The 19,817-nt window shown below is 50.8% G+C and overlaps 1 protein-coding gene across 1 annotated transcript; it reads right to left on the bottom strand.

The window, feature by feature from the left end:
- Positions 1-140: 140 nt before the first annotated feature.
- Positions 141-17,834, bottom strand: NEFH (neurofilament heavy chain). Its single transcript, XM_075568858.1, has 5 exons — positions 17,738-17,834; positions 15,573-16,868; positions 5,993-6,192; positions 5,346-5,470; positions 141-3,832 (listed from the first exon to the last, which is right to left on the bottom strand). Exons 2-5 carry the CDS (start codon positions 16,342-16,344, stop codon positions 1,810-1,812), a joined length of 3,120 nt encoding a protein of 1,039 aa, XP_075424973.1. The 5' UTR covers positions 16,345-16,868; positions 17,738-17,834; the 3' UTR covers positions 141-1,809.
- Positions 17,835-19,817: the final 1,983 nt, after the last annotated feature.

Genomic DNA, 19,817 nt, shown 5'->3' with positions numbered 1-19,817 from the left:
TCTGTCTGAGGCAGAGATGTGTCCCATTTCTACGGAAAGGTTCAACGTTGCTGTGCGTGTCCTTGACGATTCAAATCCTTTTCCTTGTTAATTTGATTGTTCGTTACCGAATTCTCCACAAAACACAGAACAGCAACTCACACTTTGTATAATCACTTTATTAATATATATATATATTATTGCACAAATCGATAAGCGAAGTGGACGTGGCTGGAATAGTGCGCTAATAACTCCCTTCATGCCAGATGGGACTGAAGTACAATGTTCTATTCAGGGGCACGCCCCCTCGCGTCCTCAAGGGCCACCAACAGGTCCGGTTTTAATTATATCCCTGCTTCAGCACAGGAGGCGCAATCAAAAGGACACTGATTGAGCCACCTGTGCTGAAGCTGGGATATCCTTAAAACCGGACCTGTTGGTGGCCCTTGAGGACTGGTGTTGAGGACCCCTGTGAAACATCGCAATAGGCACGGAAGGTGTTAATGTGAGGTTGTCAATCTTACATATTGGTCTCTGCTGTGTGAGCGTGCGTGCGTGTGTGTGTGTGCGTGCGTTCGGGTGCGTGTGTGTATGGCTGTTTAAATACTCCTGTGTCTATCGGACCACTCTCCTCCCTGAATCTATATCAGTACATTCATTATTACGCTTAGAAGGCATCTGCAGCTGGCTGGCTCTCCTTTATACAGCAGGAAAGTCCCCGGAATAGAAGCAGTGAAGCGCTGTTATTGCGTGTGTGGCCGCCCCCCGCCACGGCCTGTTAATGCACTTTGTTCTGGGAGGGGGACTATATTCAAGTTCTGAGGATTTCTTTTTAGAACGTTTGCCATTCATCTAATTAAAGCTATCGTAACATATCTAACCGACGTGTTTCGGCACTACCAGGGATACAGACTTTCCTCCACTGCTTACTCATGGACACTTGTTTAATTAGAGCATGGGTGGCCAGCTCCAATCCTCAAGGGTCACCAACAGATCAGGATATCCCTGCTTCAGCACAGGTGGCTCACTCAATGACTGAGCCACCCTCTGGTGACGCCGGGATACCTTGACCTGCTGGTGGCCCAAGAGGACTGGAGATGGCCATCCCTGAATTACAATAATTATTTTCAACCCAATGCTTGGGACACCTCAGCCTGACCACGCTATACATATCCGTGCTCCATTTGTATGTGGCCATAGGGGGATATGTATTAAGATACTTGGTGAGAATTATCTGCTGTGTCAACATCAAATTCATCAAGTTTGTTCCTTGTGACGCGGATCTCCTGGGCATAGAGGTTTACCCCGCCTCAGCCCTAGCGGATTTATTGCATGTAAAGAGCGGGGGAAAGGGCGGTGTAGTTACAGATGTGAACCGCAAAACATACATACTATTCTGAGATGCTGCAGATCGGCTGTTACTGGATTGTTCCTATAACTGCTCATTAGAATTCTGCTCCTAACACCACTCGTAATATCTCTAAGTGGAGCAAAGGGATGCAGCGGGATAGTAATAATGCCTCTGTGACCCCTAATACATATCTCCCCCCACCCCCCCAAGTGTGTTCTCAGTCTAATTCATAGTGATGAGGTGTTGAAGGATAGGGTTGATCCGCTGCGTTAGAGAGACCTGCAGGGCAAAGAGTCGCTGCTGCCCCCGATTTCCCTAATAAGAGGTTAAATTAATGTCCGTTCCGATCAGCAGCAGAGTTGGGTTCACCATTTCAAAGCAAAGTGTCTGAGATCAACAGTTCCAAAGTGGGATCCTCTGGCCTCCATTGGCCTCTTTGGTGGTTCTAACCCTCTGCTTTCTTTGTTCCTGGGGCTTGTTTATTTTTCACTCTTCTTCACTCCCTGAGTGGACTCGCTCTCCCTCTGGTCTGTACCCGAAGACTTCTCTATCTTCTCTGTCTTTGACTTCCCACCTTGCGTGCTGCCCACAGCGGGCTCCTTCTTGGTGACTTTTGCCTCTTTGGTTTTTTTTTCTACCTTTGGACTCTCCTCCTTTGCTTTCTCCTCTTTGGGGGGTTGCTCTATCACCAATGACTTCACCTTCTTTGGGGTCGGCTCGTCTTCTTTTTTGGGGGCTTCCTCGGTTATCTGTTTGGGGAGCTCTTTGTCTTTGAGTGGTTCATTCTCCTTGGCTGGCTTTTTCTCTTCTTTGGCTGGCTCTTTCTTCTCTTTCTTAGCTGGCTCATTTTCTTCTTTTGTTGACCCCTCTTCTTTCTTAGTTGGTTCTTTCTGTTCTTCCTTGGCTGGCACTTTCTTTTCTTCTTTCTTAACTGGCTTTGCTTTATCTTCCTTCTTGGGGGTCTCTACTTTTTCTTCTTTCTTGGGAAGCTCTTCCTTCTTGGCTAGCTCTGCCTTTTCCTCTTTCTTTGCTGGCTCCTTCTTTTCTTCCTTTGCAGGCTCTGTTTTCTCCTCTTTCTTGGCTAGCACCTTCTGTTCTTTCTTAGGAGGCTCTTCCTTCTTGGCTGGCTCTGCTTTTTCCTCTTTCTTGGTTGGCGTATCCTCCTTTTTGGCTGGCTCTGCTTTTCCCTCTTTCTTGACTGGCTCTGCCTTTTCTTCCTTCTTGGTTGACTTCTCTTTTTTAGCTGGCTCCTTCTCTTCTTCCTTGGCTGGCTCCTTTTTCTCTTCTTTCTTGGTGAGCTCTGGTTTCTCTTCCTTTTTGGGGGTCTCTGCTTTCTCCTCTTTCTTAGAAGGTTCTTCCTTCTTGGCTGGCTTTGTCTGTTCCTTTTCCTTTGCAGGCTCCTTCTCTTCCTTTGCTGGCTCTGTTTTCTCTTCTTTTTTGGGAGTCTTGGCTGGTTTCTCTTTCTTAGGAGGCTCTGGCTCCGCCTTTTCCTCTTTCTTGGTTGGCTTATCCTCCTTCTTGGTTGGCTTATCCTCCTTCTTGGGAGGCTCTTCCACCTCTGTCTTCACTGGCTCTGCCTTTTCCTCCCCCTTGGTTGGCTTCTCCACTTCCTTGGCAGACTCCTTCTTTTCATCTTTCTTAGTTGGCTTCTCCACTTTCTTGGCAGGCTCCTTTTCATCTTTCTTAGTTGGCGCCTCTTTTTTTGCAGGTTCTCCCTTCTCCTCTTTCTTAGATGGTTCCTTCTTCTCTTCTTTCTTAGCAGGTTCTCCCTTCTCCTCTTGCTTGGCTGATTCCTTCTTCTCTTCTTTCTTAGCAGGTTCTCCCTTCTCCTCTTTCTTGGCTGGTTCCTTCTTCTCTTCTTTCTTAGCAGGTTCTTCCTTCTCCTCTTTCTTGGCTGGTTCCTTCTCTTCTTTCTTAGCAAGTTCTCCCTTCTCCTCTTTCTTGGCTGGTTCCTTCTTCTCTTCTTTCTTAGCAAGTTCTCCCTTCTCCTCTTTCTTGGCTGGTTCCTTCTTCTCTTCTTTCTTAGCAGGTTCCCCCTTCTCCTCTTTCTTGGCTGGCTCCTTCTCTTCTTTCTTGGTTGGCTCTTTGGCCTTTGGTTCAGGTCCCTTATCGGCTGGCTTTCTTGGCTCTTCTTCCTTAATATCATTATCCACTTCTTCAGCTGCCTCCTCATCCTCGGTCTCCCCAGCCTCCTCCTTCTCCTCTGTTTCCTCCTCCGGCTCAGAAGGTTCTTGGGGTGTCTTCTCCCCTTCAGCTTCCTGATCCCCATCTGGAGATCCGGTTTCTTCCTCTTCCTCTGTCACCTCTTCAGTCACGTGCGTTTCCTCTGTCTGTTCTTCTACGATCACAGTCTCCTTCTCTGACTTCTTCACAATTTTGATTTTCTCCTCCTTTTTCACCTTGATGTGTTTTGGGGAGCTCGGGACCCTCGGCGGCCTCTCATCAAATGGAAAAAGGTCATATCCAAACCCAAAACGACACTCCTCCCCTTCCAGTAACTTTCTGAGAGAACAAAGGACAGCGGAGATGGGGTTAGGTGGAAAAGACAAATAAATATTAAGAATAATATGTTTTCTTACAGGGAGATCTTGACATGCACAATCTCAAAAGGCACTTACAATGGGATCTGAATCACATTCACCCACTTCAAAGGCAGTTATATTACTACTAGACCACTTCTTCACTATCAGAATATACCGAGTGATACCTGGGACTTCCACAAAACAGTACACATGGGCAGCTGGGAGTCACACAGAGTGCGGTGCACAACGCTGGGAGTGCACACGGCCAACTGGCAGTCACACACAGTGCATTGTGTACAACTGGGAGTTGCACACACAGGGGAGTGCACACGGCCAACTGGGAGTTGCACACACACACAGGGCAGTGCACACGGCCAACAGGGAGTCGTACACACAGGGCAGTGCACACGGCCAACTGGGAGTCGCACACACAGGGCAGTGCACACGGCCAACTGGGAGTTGCACACACAGGGCAGTGCACACGGCCAACTGGGAGTTGCACACACAGGGCAGTGCACACGGCCAACTGGGAGTTGCACACACAGGGCAGTGCACACGGCCAACTGGGAGTTGCACACACAGGGCAGTGCACACGGCCAACTGGGAGTTGCACACACAGGGCAGTGCACACGGCCAACTGGGAGTTGCACACACAGGGCAGTGCACACGGCCAACTGGGAGTTGCACACACAGGGCAGTGCACACGGCCAACTGGGAGTTGCACACACAGGGCAGTGCACACGGCCAACTGGGAGTTGCACACACAGGGCAGTGCACACGGCCAACTGGGAGTTGCACACACAGGGCAGTGCACACGGCCAACTGGGAGTTGCACACACAGGGCAGTGCACACGGCCAACTGGGAGTTGCACACACAGGGCAGTGCACACGGCCAACTGGGAGTTGCACACACAGGGCAGTGCACACGGCCAACTGGGAGTTGCACACACAGGGCAGTGCACACGGCCAACTGGGAGTTGCACACACAGGGCAGTGCACACGGCTAACTGGGAGTCGCACACACAGGGCAATGCACACGGCCAACTGGGAGCTGCACACACAGGGCAGTGCACACGGCTAACTGGGAGTCACACACACAGTGCATTGTGTACAACTGGGAGCTGCACACACAGGGCAGTGCACACGGCCAACTGGGAGTCGCACACACAGGGCAGTGCACACGGCCAACTGGGAGTCGCACACACAGGGCAATGCACACGGCTAACTGGGAGTTGCACACACAGGGCAGTGCACACGGCCAACTGGCAGTCACACACAGTGCATTGTGTACAACTGGGAGTTGCACAATGCAGTGTACACACACACACACACACACACACGAACTTGAGTCACGATGCAGTAAACACCATACAGGGAAACAGAAGAGGCTGGAAGTCAAAGCAATGAGCATTGTGCACTGTGAGCTTGGGGTCACACAGCATAGCACACAGGGAACTCTGCCACGTTCAGGACCTGTGACTGTAACCTCTTACCTGTAGGCAGCAATCTCAATGTCCAGGGCCATTTTGACGTTCAACAGGTCCTGATACTCTCGGATCTGAGCAGCCATTTCCCACTTGGTGTTTCTCAGCTCATTATCCAGCTGCTGTAGGGTGTCCTGAAACACACATGGAGAGCAGGTATTCTGTATAGGTTACTTTGTCACGATGAGGGACAGTCATGTGTTGGGTCATAGGACCCTGTTGTCTAAATATGACTGTCAGCATGTGCTGAGAGGATAACCTGGACGGTCTGTGGGCCCTTTAAACTTTGGTTTCACGGTCACCCAAGTGTTTGCCAAATGTCCCTTCTGTCTTTGTCACTCCATAGTAAATAACATGGGCCATAACTCCCTTCTGTCTGTGTCACTCACCCTATAGTAGAAGGGACTTAGTGTTCCTTCTGGCCATGTAACTATGTCACCCCTATGATAGGAGGGACAGCTTGGATTAAGCAAATGTCCCTTCTGTCTCTGTCCCTTGTGAGACAGAGGCGAGGAACCTCTGGAGAATGGCCTGCCTCACCCTGCAGGTTGACATAGTGGCACAAGCAGAAGGGACCTATGGCACACAGTGTCCCCCTTCTACATTTAGCAGATACCACACGCCCCTGTATTGCCCTTTGCTGTGAGAGCTGTCACCTGGTAGGACGCCAGTTCAGCCTGGTGACGATCCTCCAGGTCCATGCGCTGCCTGTCCAGGGAATGCTGAGAGCCCTTCAACACCTCCAGCTGGGTCATCTGGCTCTGCAACTGGTGACGGTAGGTGGTGATCTCCTCACCGGCAGAGCGGATGGCGTAAGTGTTCACATTGGAGGCCTCGTGCAGCTTGTCCAGCTTCACTGCCAGGGGAACGAGCGCAGGGAGAGGAGGAGTAAGTCAGAAAGGTAAAAGACGAGGGCACGGCTTATCATTTACCAAGAGAGACCGCATGCAGAGCAAGGTCAAAGGGGTCAGGAGTGAAGTGCAGTGAAAGTGTGTGGGATCAGTACAGGAATAGTAGAGGGTCCTGCAGAGCAGGAGTGAGGTGCTGCAGTGATAGAGCTACGTGTAGTCCCCCTCCTACAGGGTTTTACAAGCAGTGGTAGTGTATGCTGGGCCCACCCTCGGTTGCTATGGGGATCCAGGTTATTTAAGGAGGAGGAACTATTCTAGAAGGTTAGTTTCCCGCAGGTTAAGAGGAGAGGAGCCTCGGGGAGAGTAGATAAGTAATGTTTATAAAGTAAAAGCACAGACCCCCCCCCCCTTTGTTTATTATGTTTTACATAGGGACAGTACCCCTTATGTTAGGAACTCAAAAAGACGGAATGGAGTCCTGAACAGTTCAAGAAAGAGGGCTCCTGGGTGCCTGCGGATCAGTTCTAACTGAGAATCAGCGCTATTATTCCTCATGAGTCTGGATGGACGTGGCAGTTCCCAAAGAGGCAAAAAGGTATTGGGTCAAGAAATAAAGAGACCCACCAGGATTAATGCCGATGATGGTTCCAAAGAAAACAAAGGGGGGCCTGGTCCCACACTTACTTTGAGCAACTAAGTCAGAATACCTCCATTTGCGTGTTAAGAGTGGGCACTGATGGAAGAAACATATTTGTGTATGTCTGTTATAAAATACAGTACAACATTGTCAATATAAGAATGAGCGGTCCCTGCGTTTGGGCACACGGATGAAAGACAGTTGTACCATTATTCTCCCACCGTGCTACCTCACCACCCAGCCCCCTGAGTGAAGGTTACCCATGCGGGGTAGCCATATATAGCACACCGATGTGACCTTCCTAGGAAGCTGGGCAGGGAGGGTCACATACGTGTGGGGTGAGTGTAGGAATAGCAGAGAGTATACTGCAGCGTAAGAGTAAGGTGCAAATGTGGGTGGGTGGGCATTGTGGGGAGCAGGCAGTTGTAATAGAGAGGGGTACACGCACTCAATGTTATGGTGCTGGAGGGGGGTACTTATCTGCCGGTGCACTGGGCAGGCAGTTATAATAGAGAGGGGTACACGCACTCAATGATATGGTACTGGAGGGGGGTACTTATCTGCCGGTGCACTGGGCAGGCAGTTGTAATAGAGAGGGGTACACGCACTCAATGATATGGTACTGGAGGGGGGTACTTATCTGCTGGTGCACTGGGCAGGCAGTTGTCACAGTTTAAAAGACTGTGATCTATGAATCAAGGCAAAAGAGGAGCAATTATAAGGCACAAATATGCACCATATGTATCGCATGAAACCAATCCTATTGAAATCAATAGTTTTTTTTTTTAAATATATACATCTGTGCAGTTAGTTTTGTCCTAGAATTGAACCACTTTTGCCTTTATACATAACCTCCCAAATTTCTACATAATACCTCATGAATGACGTAGAAATAGCCATGTTAGTCCTGTTGTGCTAGTGCAGAATAAATGAGTACTTGAGTACTAGGGAATCCCTTTTTTTATAAGGACTAACAATAGATATTATAAAATAAGCTTTCGAGAGTTCTCCTCTCTTAATCAGGTCAGCAATTCTGGTGTTTACAGAGATTCCAGGAGTTTAACACAGAGGTAAAAAGTGGAGAGAGAGGAGAAGAAAGAGGAGAGAGAGAAGAAAGGAGGAGAGAGAGGACTATTTAATCTGGTAAGGCCTGATTGGCCGGAACAACAGGTAACTCACTGGTCCTTAAAGGACGCAGTGAGAAAAAAATACCAGACAAATACCAGACAAAAATATAATGTAGCCCCGGTCTTATTTTGCCTCCAGAGACCCCCTCTGTAGCGTGCCGAGCGATCGCGGGTGCCGCCGGAGGCAGCGACAGACCCGCCGGCACAACACAAAGGTGGGGGCCGGAGCAGGGAGCGCTCCGAGTCCCCGGAGTCTCTGCGGCACACCAGGCAAGCGGGGGCCGCCATGACAGGTTGCGCGAGCGTGCGCGTTGGTCGCGCGAGCGTGCGCGTTGGTCGCGCAGGCGCAGTAAGGGTAGCGCAGGGTAGCGCACGCGGTCCCAATGCTAAAGAGGTCCTGGGTGGACTACAATTCCCAGCAGCCTCTGGGGATTGCCCTTTCACCCACATCACGTGCAGTCAGCCAGCAAATAGGGTTTTGCAGCTTCTCCTGTGGAGGAAAGCTACAATGTTGCGAGGACCACGTTTGGCAGTTGAAGCTGGGAGCAGGAAGGGGAAGGAAGGGTGTAGGGAGCAAGTGGCTCCTACACCAGGTAAGGTTCCCCAGATCCCAGGCAGGCCCCAATCCCCACCAGGGTAGGGGGTAGGTACTGAGGGAGGGTCCATAGGTTAGGGACTCTGCCCTTAGGTGTGTGAGTGTGCAATCTTGTCAGTGTCACGGCTGGTAGTGCTGTGAGCGCTGACAAGTAGGCACAGTGTGTGCAGTGCAGTAGGTTGCTGCAGGTTGAGTGTGTGTGCAGTGTGTTTGCTGCAGAGGTTAGGGAGAAGTTAGCCAGAGGGGACCCGGGTGGGTACGGGAAAGGTAGTGTGGGTGCAGGGGGTCAGTGACCCACCTGCATAGGATAGGCTACCCCGCAGGCCCTAGGAGTTTCCCCTAAAGCCATTCAAGGTTGCTGTGCTGTAGGGACGGCCTATAGTACAGCGAGTGTCACGTTAGTTCACGGAGTCAGATAGGGACTCAATTGACGCTGCGTACCCGTGCAGAAGGTTGTGCGCTGCTCTTCGTTGCGGCTGCAGAGGCCATCTTGGTGGGGTCTTCCCGGACGGTGGATCCTGGATGTCGGGCCGAAACTCGACGGATCCTTTGCGAAGCAGTTGCAGATCCGAGCACTGGAGTGCTCGGCAGGTACTATATCATCAAGTGCACCAACACCGGTCATCAGGCGCTGATCCGCCTTAGGCTAAACTCTTTGTAGGAACACTGAGCGAGTGGTTACAAGACTGAGCCTATACCATATAGTATCATACATGGACACGGTGTCTGGGGCACGCGGTGAGGGGACGGACACGTTACTCCTGATGAGAGTCGCTGGGCCACTAAGGTTACCTGTTGCATTATAGGGTGATAAGGTTACTCTGCATTATCGTTAATACAGTAAAGTTGTTTGCATTACATGTGTGTGTATGTATTTCTTGCCCAGGGGAATCTCACATCACGGGGATCCTGGGTAAGTGGAGGCGCTGCGCTAAGTAAGTGTATGAGTGTTACCCCAGGCTCCCAGCTAGCGGAGGCTCAGATCTCCTGGAGCCGCAGGTGTCGTACAGTGACCAGTAGTTCCTTTGGGAGGGTTCAGAAAAAGGGCTACATTTGGAGGCGCTGCTGAGAGATCAGACCTGGGGTGCCCGGTAATATTTTTTTTCTAAATTGTGCTATTTTTGATTCCGCCATGAGGAAGCCCTCAAGGCGGAAGAGGCCATGTGCTGACTTCCCGCCCGCGCGGGAAAATGTTGCAAACATCTATCCAGGACTAGCGGGAAAACCCGAGCCCCGCCCCCACAATAGGAGGGAGCACAGTGAGCAGCAATCAGCGATGTCTGTTCCCCCTAAGGAAAGTACGAGATGCAGAGAAACACACCCCTGGCTGTATACAGTCATACGGCCCCCACATTTAGTCTTGCCAATGGTAGTATGCCCGTGTGCGTTAAGAGACTGGAAGGTGACTGGTAGCTGGACGGACGGGTCACCTATGTTACCCGTAGCGCTCACGATGACAGTGGTAGATGGGGAAGAATGCATGCACTGCTGCCTGAGCGAATGTGATTGCCCCGTCGGTGAATTGACCCGAGGGCCCAAGTGTCCTGACTGTGAGGTGCAGTTCCTGAAACCCAGACTGCCGCAGCCTACAGAACCTCCAGAGGAAGAGGACACTGTTGCGAAAACGGATAATTCTTCCCCCGAGAATGAGATAGACTGCCAGGGGTTACACCCTAATGTGTATGTGTCCTGGCAAGCGCCAGGAATAGATGGCTTTGTGCTAGTGTGCCCCTGCATTCAGGAAGCCCGTGCCAAGGGAGTCGACACGTCCCAGTTCCTGATAGACTGCAAGACAACCGAGGTGGACGGAGAACCGTGTATACAGTGTTTTACCCCCACCTGTGACTGTTCGAGAGGCGCACTGGCGTGGGAGCCCGAATATGACTGCTGCGGTGCGTGTTTCTTAAAGCCTATTATACTCCAGGCTACGGACCAGCCGAGAAAGAAGAGGAGGAGCCTGACCTCTCTACTAAAGTGAGTTATGCTGGTAATCAGTCTGTCCTAATTCCAGAGGCCTCGGGACCCGTGTGTCCAGACCCATGTTGCAGACACGGTTCCAGACCCTCTCAAAGGGGACGTCCTAATGGTAGAGCAGGAACCTCTGATGGCGGAACCCGTGGAGAAAGAGGCGCCTGATGTCTCTACCCCGGTGGTCAACGCCGCTGCTAGTCCACCTACCTCAGCTGTGGAGCATGTGGAGGGCCCGTGTGCCCAAATGGACATTCTAGATTCAGGTCCTGAGCCGGAGCCACCGAAGGCAGAGCTACAGATGTTGGAACCCCAGATGTTGGTTCCAGACCCAGTTCCCGAGCCGGAACCACAGAGCCCAGACACGCAGATTCCGGAATCACAGGGTAAGGTGTCTATACCCCCATCCTCTTTTGGTGATTCCAGCGACCAACCACTCGTGGTGATGCGCCTGCCGGCGGACCACTCTTGCCAAGACACAGAGCCAGCTATCTCGGCGGATACAGAGCCTGCTGTGGGCCCGTGGGCCCGTGTGCCTTACTGTGGCCAGTCCGGCCTTCTACGACGGTACCAGCGGTCCCAGGCTTGGGATCAGTACCTGCCAACGACAACAGGGGTGAGTTGACTGCCCCAGGGGTGTCGGGTGTGAGCTCCCCGGTGATCGTGGGGCCTGGTGGCTTCAAAGGTAGGGTCACCTGGGCGATGGGCTCACCTCGTCATCGCGTCCTGGTGGAGGTGTCTTCCCCAGAAGATCTCTGCAGACCAGGGAGCGGATTTGACCTCATCAAGGTATCCGGTACAGCGGCCAGGAGCGATGCCTACTCCTGCGCGAGGAATCTCCAAGCTTGGTCTTCTCAAGACACGGGCCTGCCTGTAGGCATTGTGCTGTCCACAGAAGATGTCAACGTTAAAGGGATTGCTGGAGCGGACAAAGACTGTTCTGAGACCGCTCGGGTAGTTGTGGCCTCTTCCATGCGCACGATGGAGCTCTTCATTCGCCATGTGGTGGACCGAGGGAAGAGACTGAACCTCCCTGTCTCCCGCGAGACGAAACCGGAGGATCCGGCAAGGGTCAATACCCAGGACCCCTTACTATTTTTTCTGCGAGGGGGAGGCGATGGTTTGGCGGTAGAGACTGTAACATCTGATCTTGAGTTCCAAAAGACTCACCGGAGTCAAGGTGGGATACCCTCAACCAATCAGTTAGGGGCACTCCACTCTGAGACTCAACTGGCCTCGGGTATCCACGTGAGTATGTTGGGTACCGGTGAACAAATGTATGTTGTGTGTGGTGTATCGGTTGCAATGCATTTTTCATTATATAATCCCCTGTTGCATGGTTGCTACCCAAGCGAGGTCGTTGGGATTCTGCGAGGGGGAGAATGTAGCCCCGGTCTTATTTTGCCTCCAGAGACCCCCTCTGTAGCGTGCCGAGCGATCCCGGGTGCCGCCGGAGGCAGCGACGGACCCGCTGGCACAACGCAAAGGTGGGGGCCGGAGCAGGGAGCGCTCCGAGTCCCCGGAGTCTCTGCGGCACACCAGGCTAGCGGGGGCCGCCATGACAGGTTGCGCGAGCGTGCGCGTTGGTCGCGCAGGCGCAGTAAGGGTAGCGCACGCGGTCCCAATGCTAAAGAGGTCCTGAGTGGACTACAATTCCCAGCAGCCTCTGGGGATTGCCCTTTCACCCACATCACGTGCAGCCAGCCAGCAAATAGGGTTTTGCAGCTTCTCCTGTGGAGGAAAGCTACAATGTTGCGGGGACCATGTTTGGCAGTTGAAGCTGGGAGCAGGAAGGGGAAGGAAGGGTATAGAGAGCAAGTGGCTCCTACACCAGGTAAGGTAGTTCCCCAGATCCCAGGCAGGCCCCAATCCCCACCAGGGTAGGGGGTAGGTACTGAGGGAGGGCCATAGGTTAGGGACTCTGCCCTTAGGTGTGTGAGTGTGCAGTCTTGTCAGTGTCACGGCTGGTAGTGCTGTGAGCGCTGACAAGTAGGCACAGTGTGTGCAGTGCAGTAGGTTGCTGCAGGTTGAGTGTGTGTGCAGTGTGTTTGCTGCAGAGGTTAGGGAGAAGTTAGCCAGAGGGGACCCGGGTGGGTACGGGAAAGGTAGTGTGGGTGCAGGGGGTCAGTGACCCACCTGCATAGGATAGGCTACCCCGCAGGCCCTAGGAGTTTCCCCTAAAGCCATTCAAGGTTGCTGTGCTGTAGGGACGGCCTATAGTACAGCGAGTGTCACGTTAGTTCACGGAGTCAGATAGGGACTCCATTGACGCTGCGTACCCGTGCAGAAGGTTGGGCGCTGCTCTTCGTTGCGGCTGCAGAGGCCATCTTGGTGGGGTCTTCCCGGACGGTGGATCCTGGATGTCGGGCCGAAACTCGACGGATCCTTTGCGAAGCAGTTGCAGATCCGAGCACTGGAGTGCTCGGCAGGTACTATATCATCAAGTGCACCAACACCGGTCATCAGGCGCTGATCCGCCTTAGGCTAAACTCTTTGTAGGAACACTGAGCGAGTGGTTACAAGACTGAGCCTATACCATATAGTATCATACATGGACACGGTGTGTGGGGTACGCGGTGAGGGGACGGACACGTTACTCCTGATGAGAGTGGCTGGGCCACTAAGGTTACCTGTTGCATTATAGGGTGATAAGGTTACTCTGCATTATCGTTAATACAGTAAAGTTGTTTGCATTACATGTGTGTGTATGTATTTCTTGCCCAGGGGAATCTCACATCACGGGGATCGTGGGTAAGTGGAGGCGCTGCGCTAAGTAAATTAAAATAATGTGCACTAAAATATGGGAGTTAATTTGAAAAAATCCAAATGGTGGGAGTACGTGTACTCTGCCCGGATACGGGAGTGCGCCAGCGCCCGGAACATGGCCACGATGTTTGTTGGGACCTCCATCTCCAAAAGGAGGAGGGAGAGGAGAGCGAGAGGAGAAGAAAGAGGAGAGAGAGGAGGGAGAGGAGGAGAAGAAAGGGGAGAGGAGAGAGGGGAGAAGAAAGAGTAGAGCGAGGAGAGCGAGAGGAGAGAGGATAGAAGAGAGAGCATCCAAATAAAAAATGTATCACCTATTACTGAAATACTCATTTACTCGACATAATCCCTGAAAGGGACCTGTTCTGAAACTGTGTTGAGCACTACTTTTCATGCAAACCTTCACCAAAGAGCCTCACTTAACTCAACTCAACTACTTCAGCAGCTGACCGCAGCTCCGCTTCTATTTAACATTCCAATAGGCTCCGGGCAGCAAGCCAGAACTGCGGTGCAGTGACCGCGCTGTGTGTGCTCATCTAATACAGTGCTATGCAGTGCTGCTGCAGTGCCGGGTTCAGCTTTTATCACGGGATCCGCTGTTACAGCACTGTGTTAAGCTGCTGCAATGCAGGACCACTGTCTGTCACAGCAGTGCACATCCCTACAGGACAGTTGATACTGTATTGTATGTCTTTATTTATATAGCGCCATTAATGTACATAGCTCTTCACAGCAGTAATACGTGACAATCATATAAATAACAAATAATACAAATAACAGGTCATGTTAATAAGCGCTTCAGACATAGAAGTAACATTTAGGAAGAGGAGTCCCTGCTCCGAGGAGCTTACAATCTAATTGGTAGGTAGGAACGTACAGAGACAGTGGGTAATGATACCATTATAAAGAGCGCTGCAGGGAAGGGTAGAGGTGCAGTCACAGGGTGTGGAGTGAAATAGTGAGTGTGTTGCAGGGAGATTAGGGTGATACCGTTTTCTGGGAGGGGAGAGGGTGCTATCGGGCAGGTTTTGAGATACAGTGGTAGATTTAAATGTTAAGATCGGTAATGGAATAAAACAGCAGTTTGCAGCCTTTTAACAAGTGTGCGACGATTTTAAAATATATTATTACTTTACAAAACATCCGCCCACGTATCCTCATAAAAATATCATGCCTGTGGTATGGCTAATGCTTTTGTAATAAATACATAATTTATAACATTACAATATAATATCTTATCATTTTTGTTTTAATTAATTCAATATATGGGGCAAAAAAATAAAATGCATGGGTCTGGCAATGTCAAATATTTGCCACTGGGTTTTTTGTCCAGAGCTAAATGTCCTGCCTGTTGGTGATCGAGGGGTACAGCAAGGAGGGGGGGGGCGGGGTACAGCAAGGAGGGGGGGGGGTACAGCAAGGAGGGGGGGGGCGGGGTACAGCGAGGAGGGGGGGGGCGGGGTACAGCGAGGAGAAGGGGGGGATACAGCAAGGATGGAGGGGCTACAGCGAGGAGGGAGGGACAGGGGGGTACAGCAAGGCAGGAGGGACAGGGCGTACAGCTAGGAGGGAAGGATGGGGGGTACAGCGATGAGGGAAGGATGGGGGGTTCAACGGGGAGGGAAGGATGGGGGGTTCAGCAAGGAAGGAAGGATGGGGGGTTCAGCGAGGAGGGAAGGACGGGGGTACAGCGAGGTGAGAGAGATGGGGGGGTGTACAGCTAGGAGGGAGGGATGCGGGGCCTCAGCTCCTGATATAGAACTAAATGATGAGTCAGGACTTTCACGCTGTAAACACTTCACGTGTTCGCAGCCAGAAGGAAAAAATGATCAGAGAGGGACGCCCCTGAGACCCTTATTAGTGATTCTTTTGCACCAACGCATGATTCCCAGATGCAGATAAATGGGAGATTTCCAGATAACCAAAGTCCTTGCTCCTCAGAAGACAATTAGTTTGTGACAACATGTAGGATGTTACCATTAACCCCTATGGTGCAAAAGGGCACTAAAAAGGTGTTAATGATAGAATGTTAGCCTGCTGACTATATGTCTGTTTGCGGTGTCTATGGTGGCCCATTGGGTCCCACTCACTTGGAGTGACTCTCACTTAAGGGTCAGTGACACACTCCCAATAACACAGACATTAAAATGAGTTTTGTTATCGGGAACCACCAAACCACCCCCTTTTGAACCCGGAGGTAAAGGGTCTGAGCTTGGGGTATGCAGCTCTCTGTTTTTCTCCCTGCCTCTCCCCCTGCCTCTCCCTTCCTCTCTCCTCCACCCCTGCAGCACTCACCTTGGAACCACTCCTGGGTCTGCACGTTGTTCCTGCCGATGTGGCCTTCCAGCTGCGCCCTGATCTCCCTCAGTGCCGACGCTAGCTCCATGCTGGGCACCTCCTCCAGCTGCTGCGCGGTCACCTGGCTGCCCTGTATCTGCGCCAGCAACTCCTCCACGTCTTCCTGGTGGCCCTTGCACAGGTGGCCCGCCTCGTCCTGCAGAGCCTGCACCTTCCTGCCCATCTGCTCCCTGTCCAGGCTGCACTCCTGCAGGTACTGCCCCAGCGCTCTGCCGGCCGCGTGCGCCTCCTCCCTCAGCCTCTCCTCCTCCTGGGTCTTCATCCTCAGCAGCTCGATGTCCTCGCTCAGCCGGTCCCTCTCCAGCTGCTCGTGGCCATTCTCGGAGTTGATCTTCAGCAACTCGTTGCGCATGTCCCGGATCTCCCGCTCGTACAGCTGCCCAATGGCAGAGGTGCCAGCCTGCTGCTTCCGCAGAGCATCCGCCTCCTGCTGCATGCTCCGGTTCTGCTCCTCCAGCCTCCGCACCTTGTCTATGTAGCCGACGAACCTCTCGTTCAGCCCCTGCAGGGCCTCCTTCTCGTCTCGGGGGCCATTGGAGGGCTCGAGACTCTCGCTGTAGGACGGGGCGCTGCGGCGGCTCCGAGCCTGGGACTGGAAAGTGCCACCGCTGTGGGTGAGGGAGATGGAGCTGGAGCGGAGGTAGGGGTCTCCCGGTGGTCTGCGGTAAGTGGCGGGAGCCATGGAGCGGTCCAGGCTGAAGCTGAGCATGATGAGGGGGGGGGTGTGAAGGAGGTGGGAGAGGAAGAGAGACAGAGATGTAAGGAGAGGGAGCAGGTAGAGAGATGTGATGGGAAGAGAACTAGAGAGAGGCAGGGATTTGGAGAGGGAGGTACAGGGAGAGAGAGGTTTAGAGATGGAGAGAGACGTTCACGGATGGAGAAAGACCTTCAGGGATGGAGAGAGATGTTCAGGGATGGAGAGAGATGTTCAGGGATGGAGAGAGAGGTTATGGGATGGAGAGAGATGTTCAGGGATGGAGATAGAGGTTATGGGACGGAGAGAGAGGTTATGGGATGGAGAGAGATGTTCAGGGATGGAGAGAGAGGTACAGGGATGGAGAGAGGTTATGGGATAGAGAAAGAGGTTCAGGGATGGAGAGAGAGGTTATGGGATGGAGAGAGAGGTACAGGGGTGGCTGAGAAGACAGAGGGATGCAGGAATAGAAACAGAGTCAGGGGAGATGATGGGCTGGACTGCAATCCAGATGCACACAGTCAGGGCGATGCAGGGCACTGCGGCAGACAGAGGACAGGATCAGTATTTATACTGCAGCAAACTTCTCAACTCAGCAAAGCAGAGACACCACCCCTGCATCACACATCATCATCTTACACGCTGACTCTCAAACACAGAGCACAGCATTAAACGCAGGCAGGTTCACGGAGGAGAAGGACTATATAAATATATATATACATACATATACATATACACACGCATACATAAATATTATACATAAAAAGATACATAGAACAATTGCATATACATAGACACTGTAGTACAATAAAGGTGCTTACTGTATATAGAGCACAATTATACATACACACCAAATAAATTACAGGTGCACCATATTAGAAGAATAAAATGACATATACAGAAGTAGTTAAATAATACATACAGAATTACAGCAGAGCAAATCATTATACGTGTATATATATATATATATATATATATATATATATATACACACACACATCTATAGCGATATGTAGAAGAAGACAATTACATATACACTCCTAGAAAAATAAAGATGCACAATATTACATGCAACATGGGCTCACAGAGGAGTTAATAATATTACCAATAGATAATTATACCTTCTTACAGCATTATATATACAGAGAGAGGAAGAGCAAAGCATTATACAGTATATACACAACTCCACAAACACAGTGTGTCTGCATTAAAAACTGAGATATACAGGGGAGCAGATCATTATCTCACACACTTTTTAATACACAGGAGCAGAGTATGGATGTACACACGTGTTATATCAGAGATCCCCCCCTGCCCCCAGAGCACACATACAGTATCATGCAATCCTGAGCAGCACTTGACTGCAAAGTGGTGCTGTGATTTGCTTAGTAATCTTTAAATAACAAACCCAATCTGGGGATAGTTTGTTCCTCATTTCCCCGAGCGGCTGGTGTTACAGCATTGGAAAAAAAGAAATCATTGAACCCATTCACTGGCCGAGCTCTCACGTGCTCTGTAGCAGCATTACCCCTGCATGGAAATGAGAGAGGATGGAAACATATCTGGCAGGATAGAAAGAGAGAGGAAGAGGGGGAGAGATGGGAACGGTGACCTCCATTTGTACTTAAACTCAGCGCTGCACTGCCTGCTTTAACCATTGCACAAAAATACTGCTCTGCTACCACATACTGCTCTGCTATCACACACAGCACAACTATAACAGACACACACACACACACACACTGCTATCACACAATGCTCTGCTATCACATACTGCTCTGCTATCACACACAGCACAACTATAACAGACACACACACACACACTGCTATCACACAATGCTCTGCTATCACATACTGCTCTGCTATCACACACTGCACAACTATAACACACACACACACACACACACACACACACACACACACTGCTCTGCTATCACATACTGCTCTGCTATCATACACTGCACTACTATAACACACACACTCTGCTATCACACACACACAAACACACACTCTGCTATCACACAATGCTCTGCTATCGCACACACTGCTCTACTATCGCACACACTGCTCTGCTATCACACACTGCTATCACACACTGCTCTGCTATCACACAGACTGCTCTGCTATCACACACTGCTCTGCTATCACACAGACTGCTCTGCTATCGCACACACTGCTCTGCTATCACACTTTATAGCGTTGCCAGGTGTGCAGCATTGAGCCGGGCTGTCCTGTATTTGGCCACTCTGTCCAGTAAAAAGTTAGAGGTAACACTGGACATGTATGTGTATACCGGTATTACCTCTCTGGACATAGTGAGCTGACCGGCTTGGGGGGCCGCGGGATTTCCCTGAGCAGGGAGAGAGCAGGGCTGTTTCTAGGGGGTTTGGCAGCTTCCTCCATCGTGATTGGCTGTTGCTGGGTAATTCAGCCAATCAGGAGGAGGTGTCAGGAGCCTGATGGTGGGGGCAAAGAGAGGAGGAAACATCATAGAGCTAAGACAGGTGAGAAGTGAGAGGGGGTGTGTGTGTCTTGAGCGTGTTGTACCTTTCACTATTGTGTCCAGTATTTTTAGAGAAGCCACCTGGCAACCCCAATAATATACTGTACTATAACCCACACACTGCACTACTATAACCCACACACACTGCACTACTATAACACACACACACACTGCACTACTATAACACACACACACTGCACTACTATAACACACACACACTGCACTACTATAACACACACACACACACACTACACTACTATAACACACACACACACTACACTACTATAACACACACACTGCACTACTATAACCCACACACACTGCACTACTATAACACACACACACACTACACTACTATAACACACACACTGCACTACTATAACCCACACACACTGCACTACTATAAAACACACACACACTGCACTACTATAACACACACACACACACACTACACTACTATAACACACACACTGCACTACTATAACACACACACACACACACTGCACTACTATAACACACACACACTGCACTACTATAACACACACACACACTACACTACTATAACACACACACTGCACTACTATAACCCACACACACTGCACTACTATAAAACACACACACACTGCACTACTATAACACACACACACACTACACTACTATAACACACACACTGCACTACTATAACACACACACACACACACACACACTACACTACTATAACACACACACTGCACTACTATAACCCACACACACTGCACTACTATAACACACACACACACTGCACTACTATAACACACACACACACACTGCACTACTATAACACACACACACACACTGCACTACTATAACACACACACTGCACTACTATAAGTTTGCTTACTGTTGTATTTCGTCAGCCCTACCCTCTGGATTGCTAAAGACAAAAGACTTTTTGAAACCACAGCTGCATTCAATCTGAACCCCTTCGGTCTACGTCTGCGTCGCC

Source organism: Ascaphus truei, chromosome 13 (genome assembly GCF_040206685.1).
Source record: "Ascaphus truei isolate aAscTru1 chromosome 13, aAscTru1.hap1, whole genome shotgun sequence".
In the NCBI taxonomy this organism is placed as follows: domain Eukaryota; kingdom Metazoa; phylum Chordata; class Amphibia; order Anura; family Ascaphidae; genus Ascaphus; species Ascaphus truei.
The sequence above is the reverse complement of the archived record's forward strand: the minus strand, read 5'-3'. Positions and strand labels throughout refer to the sequence as shown.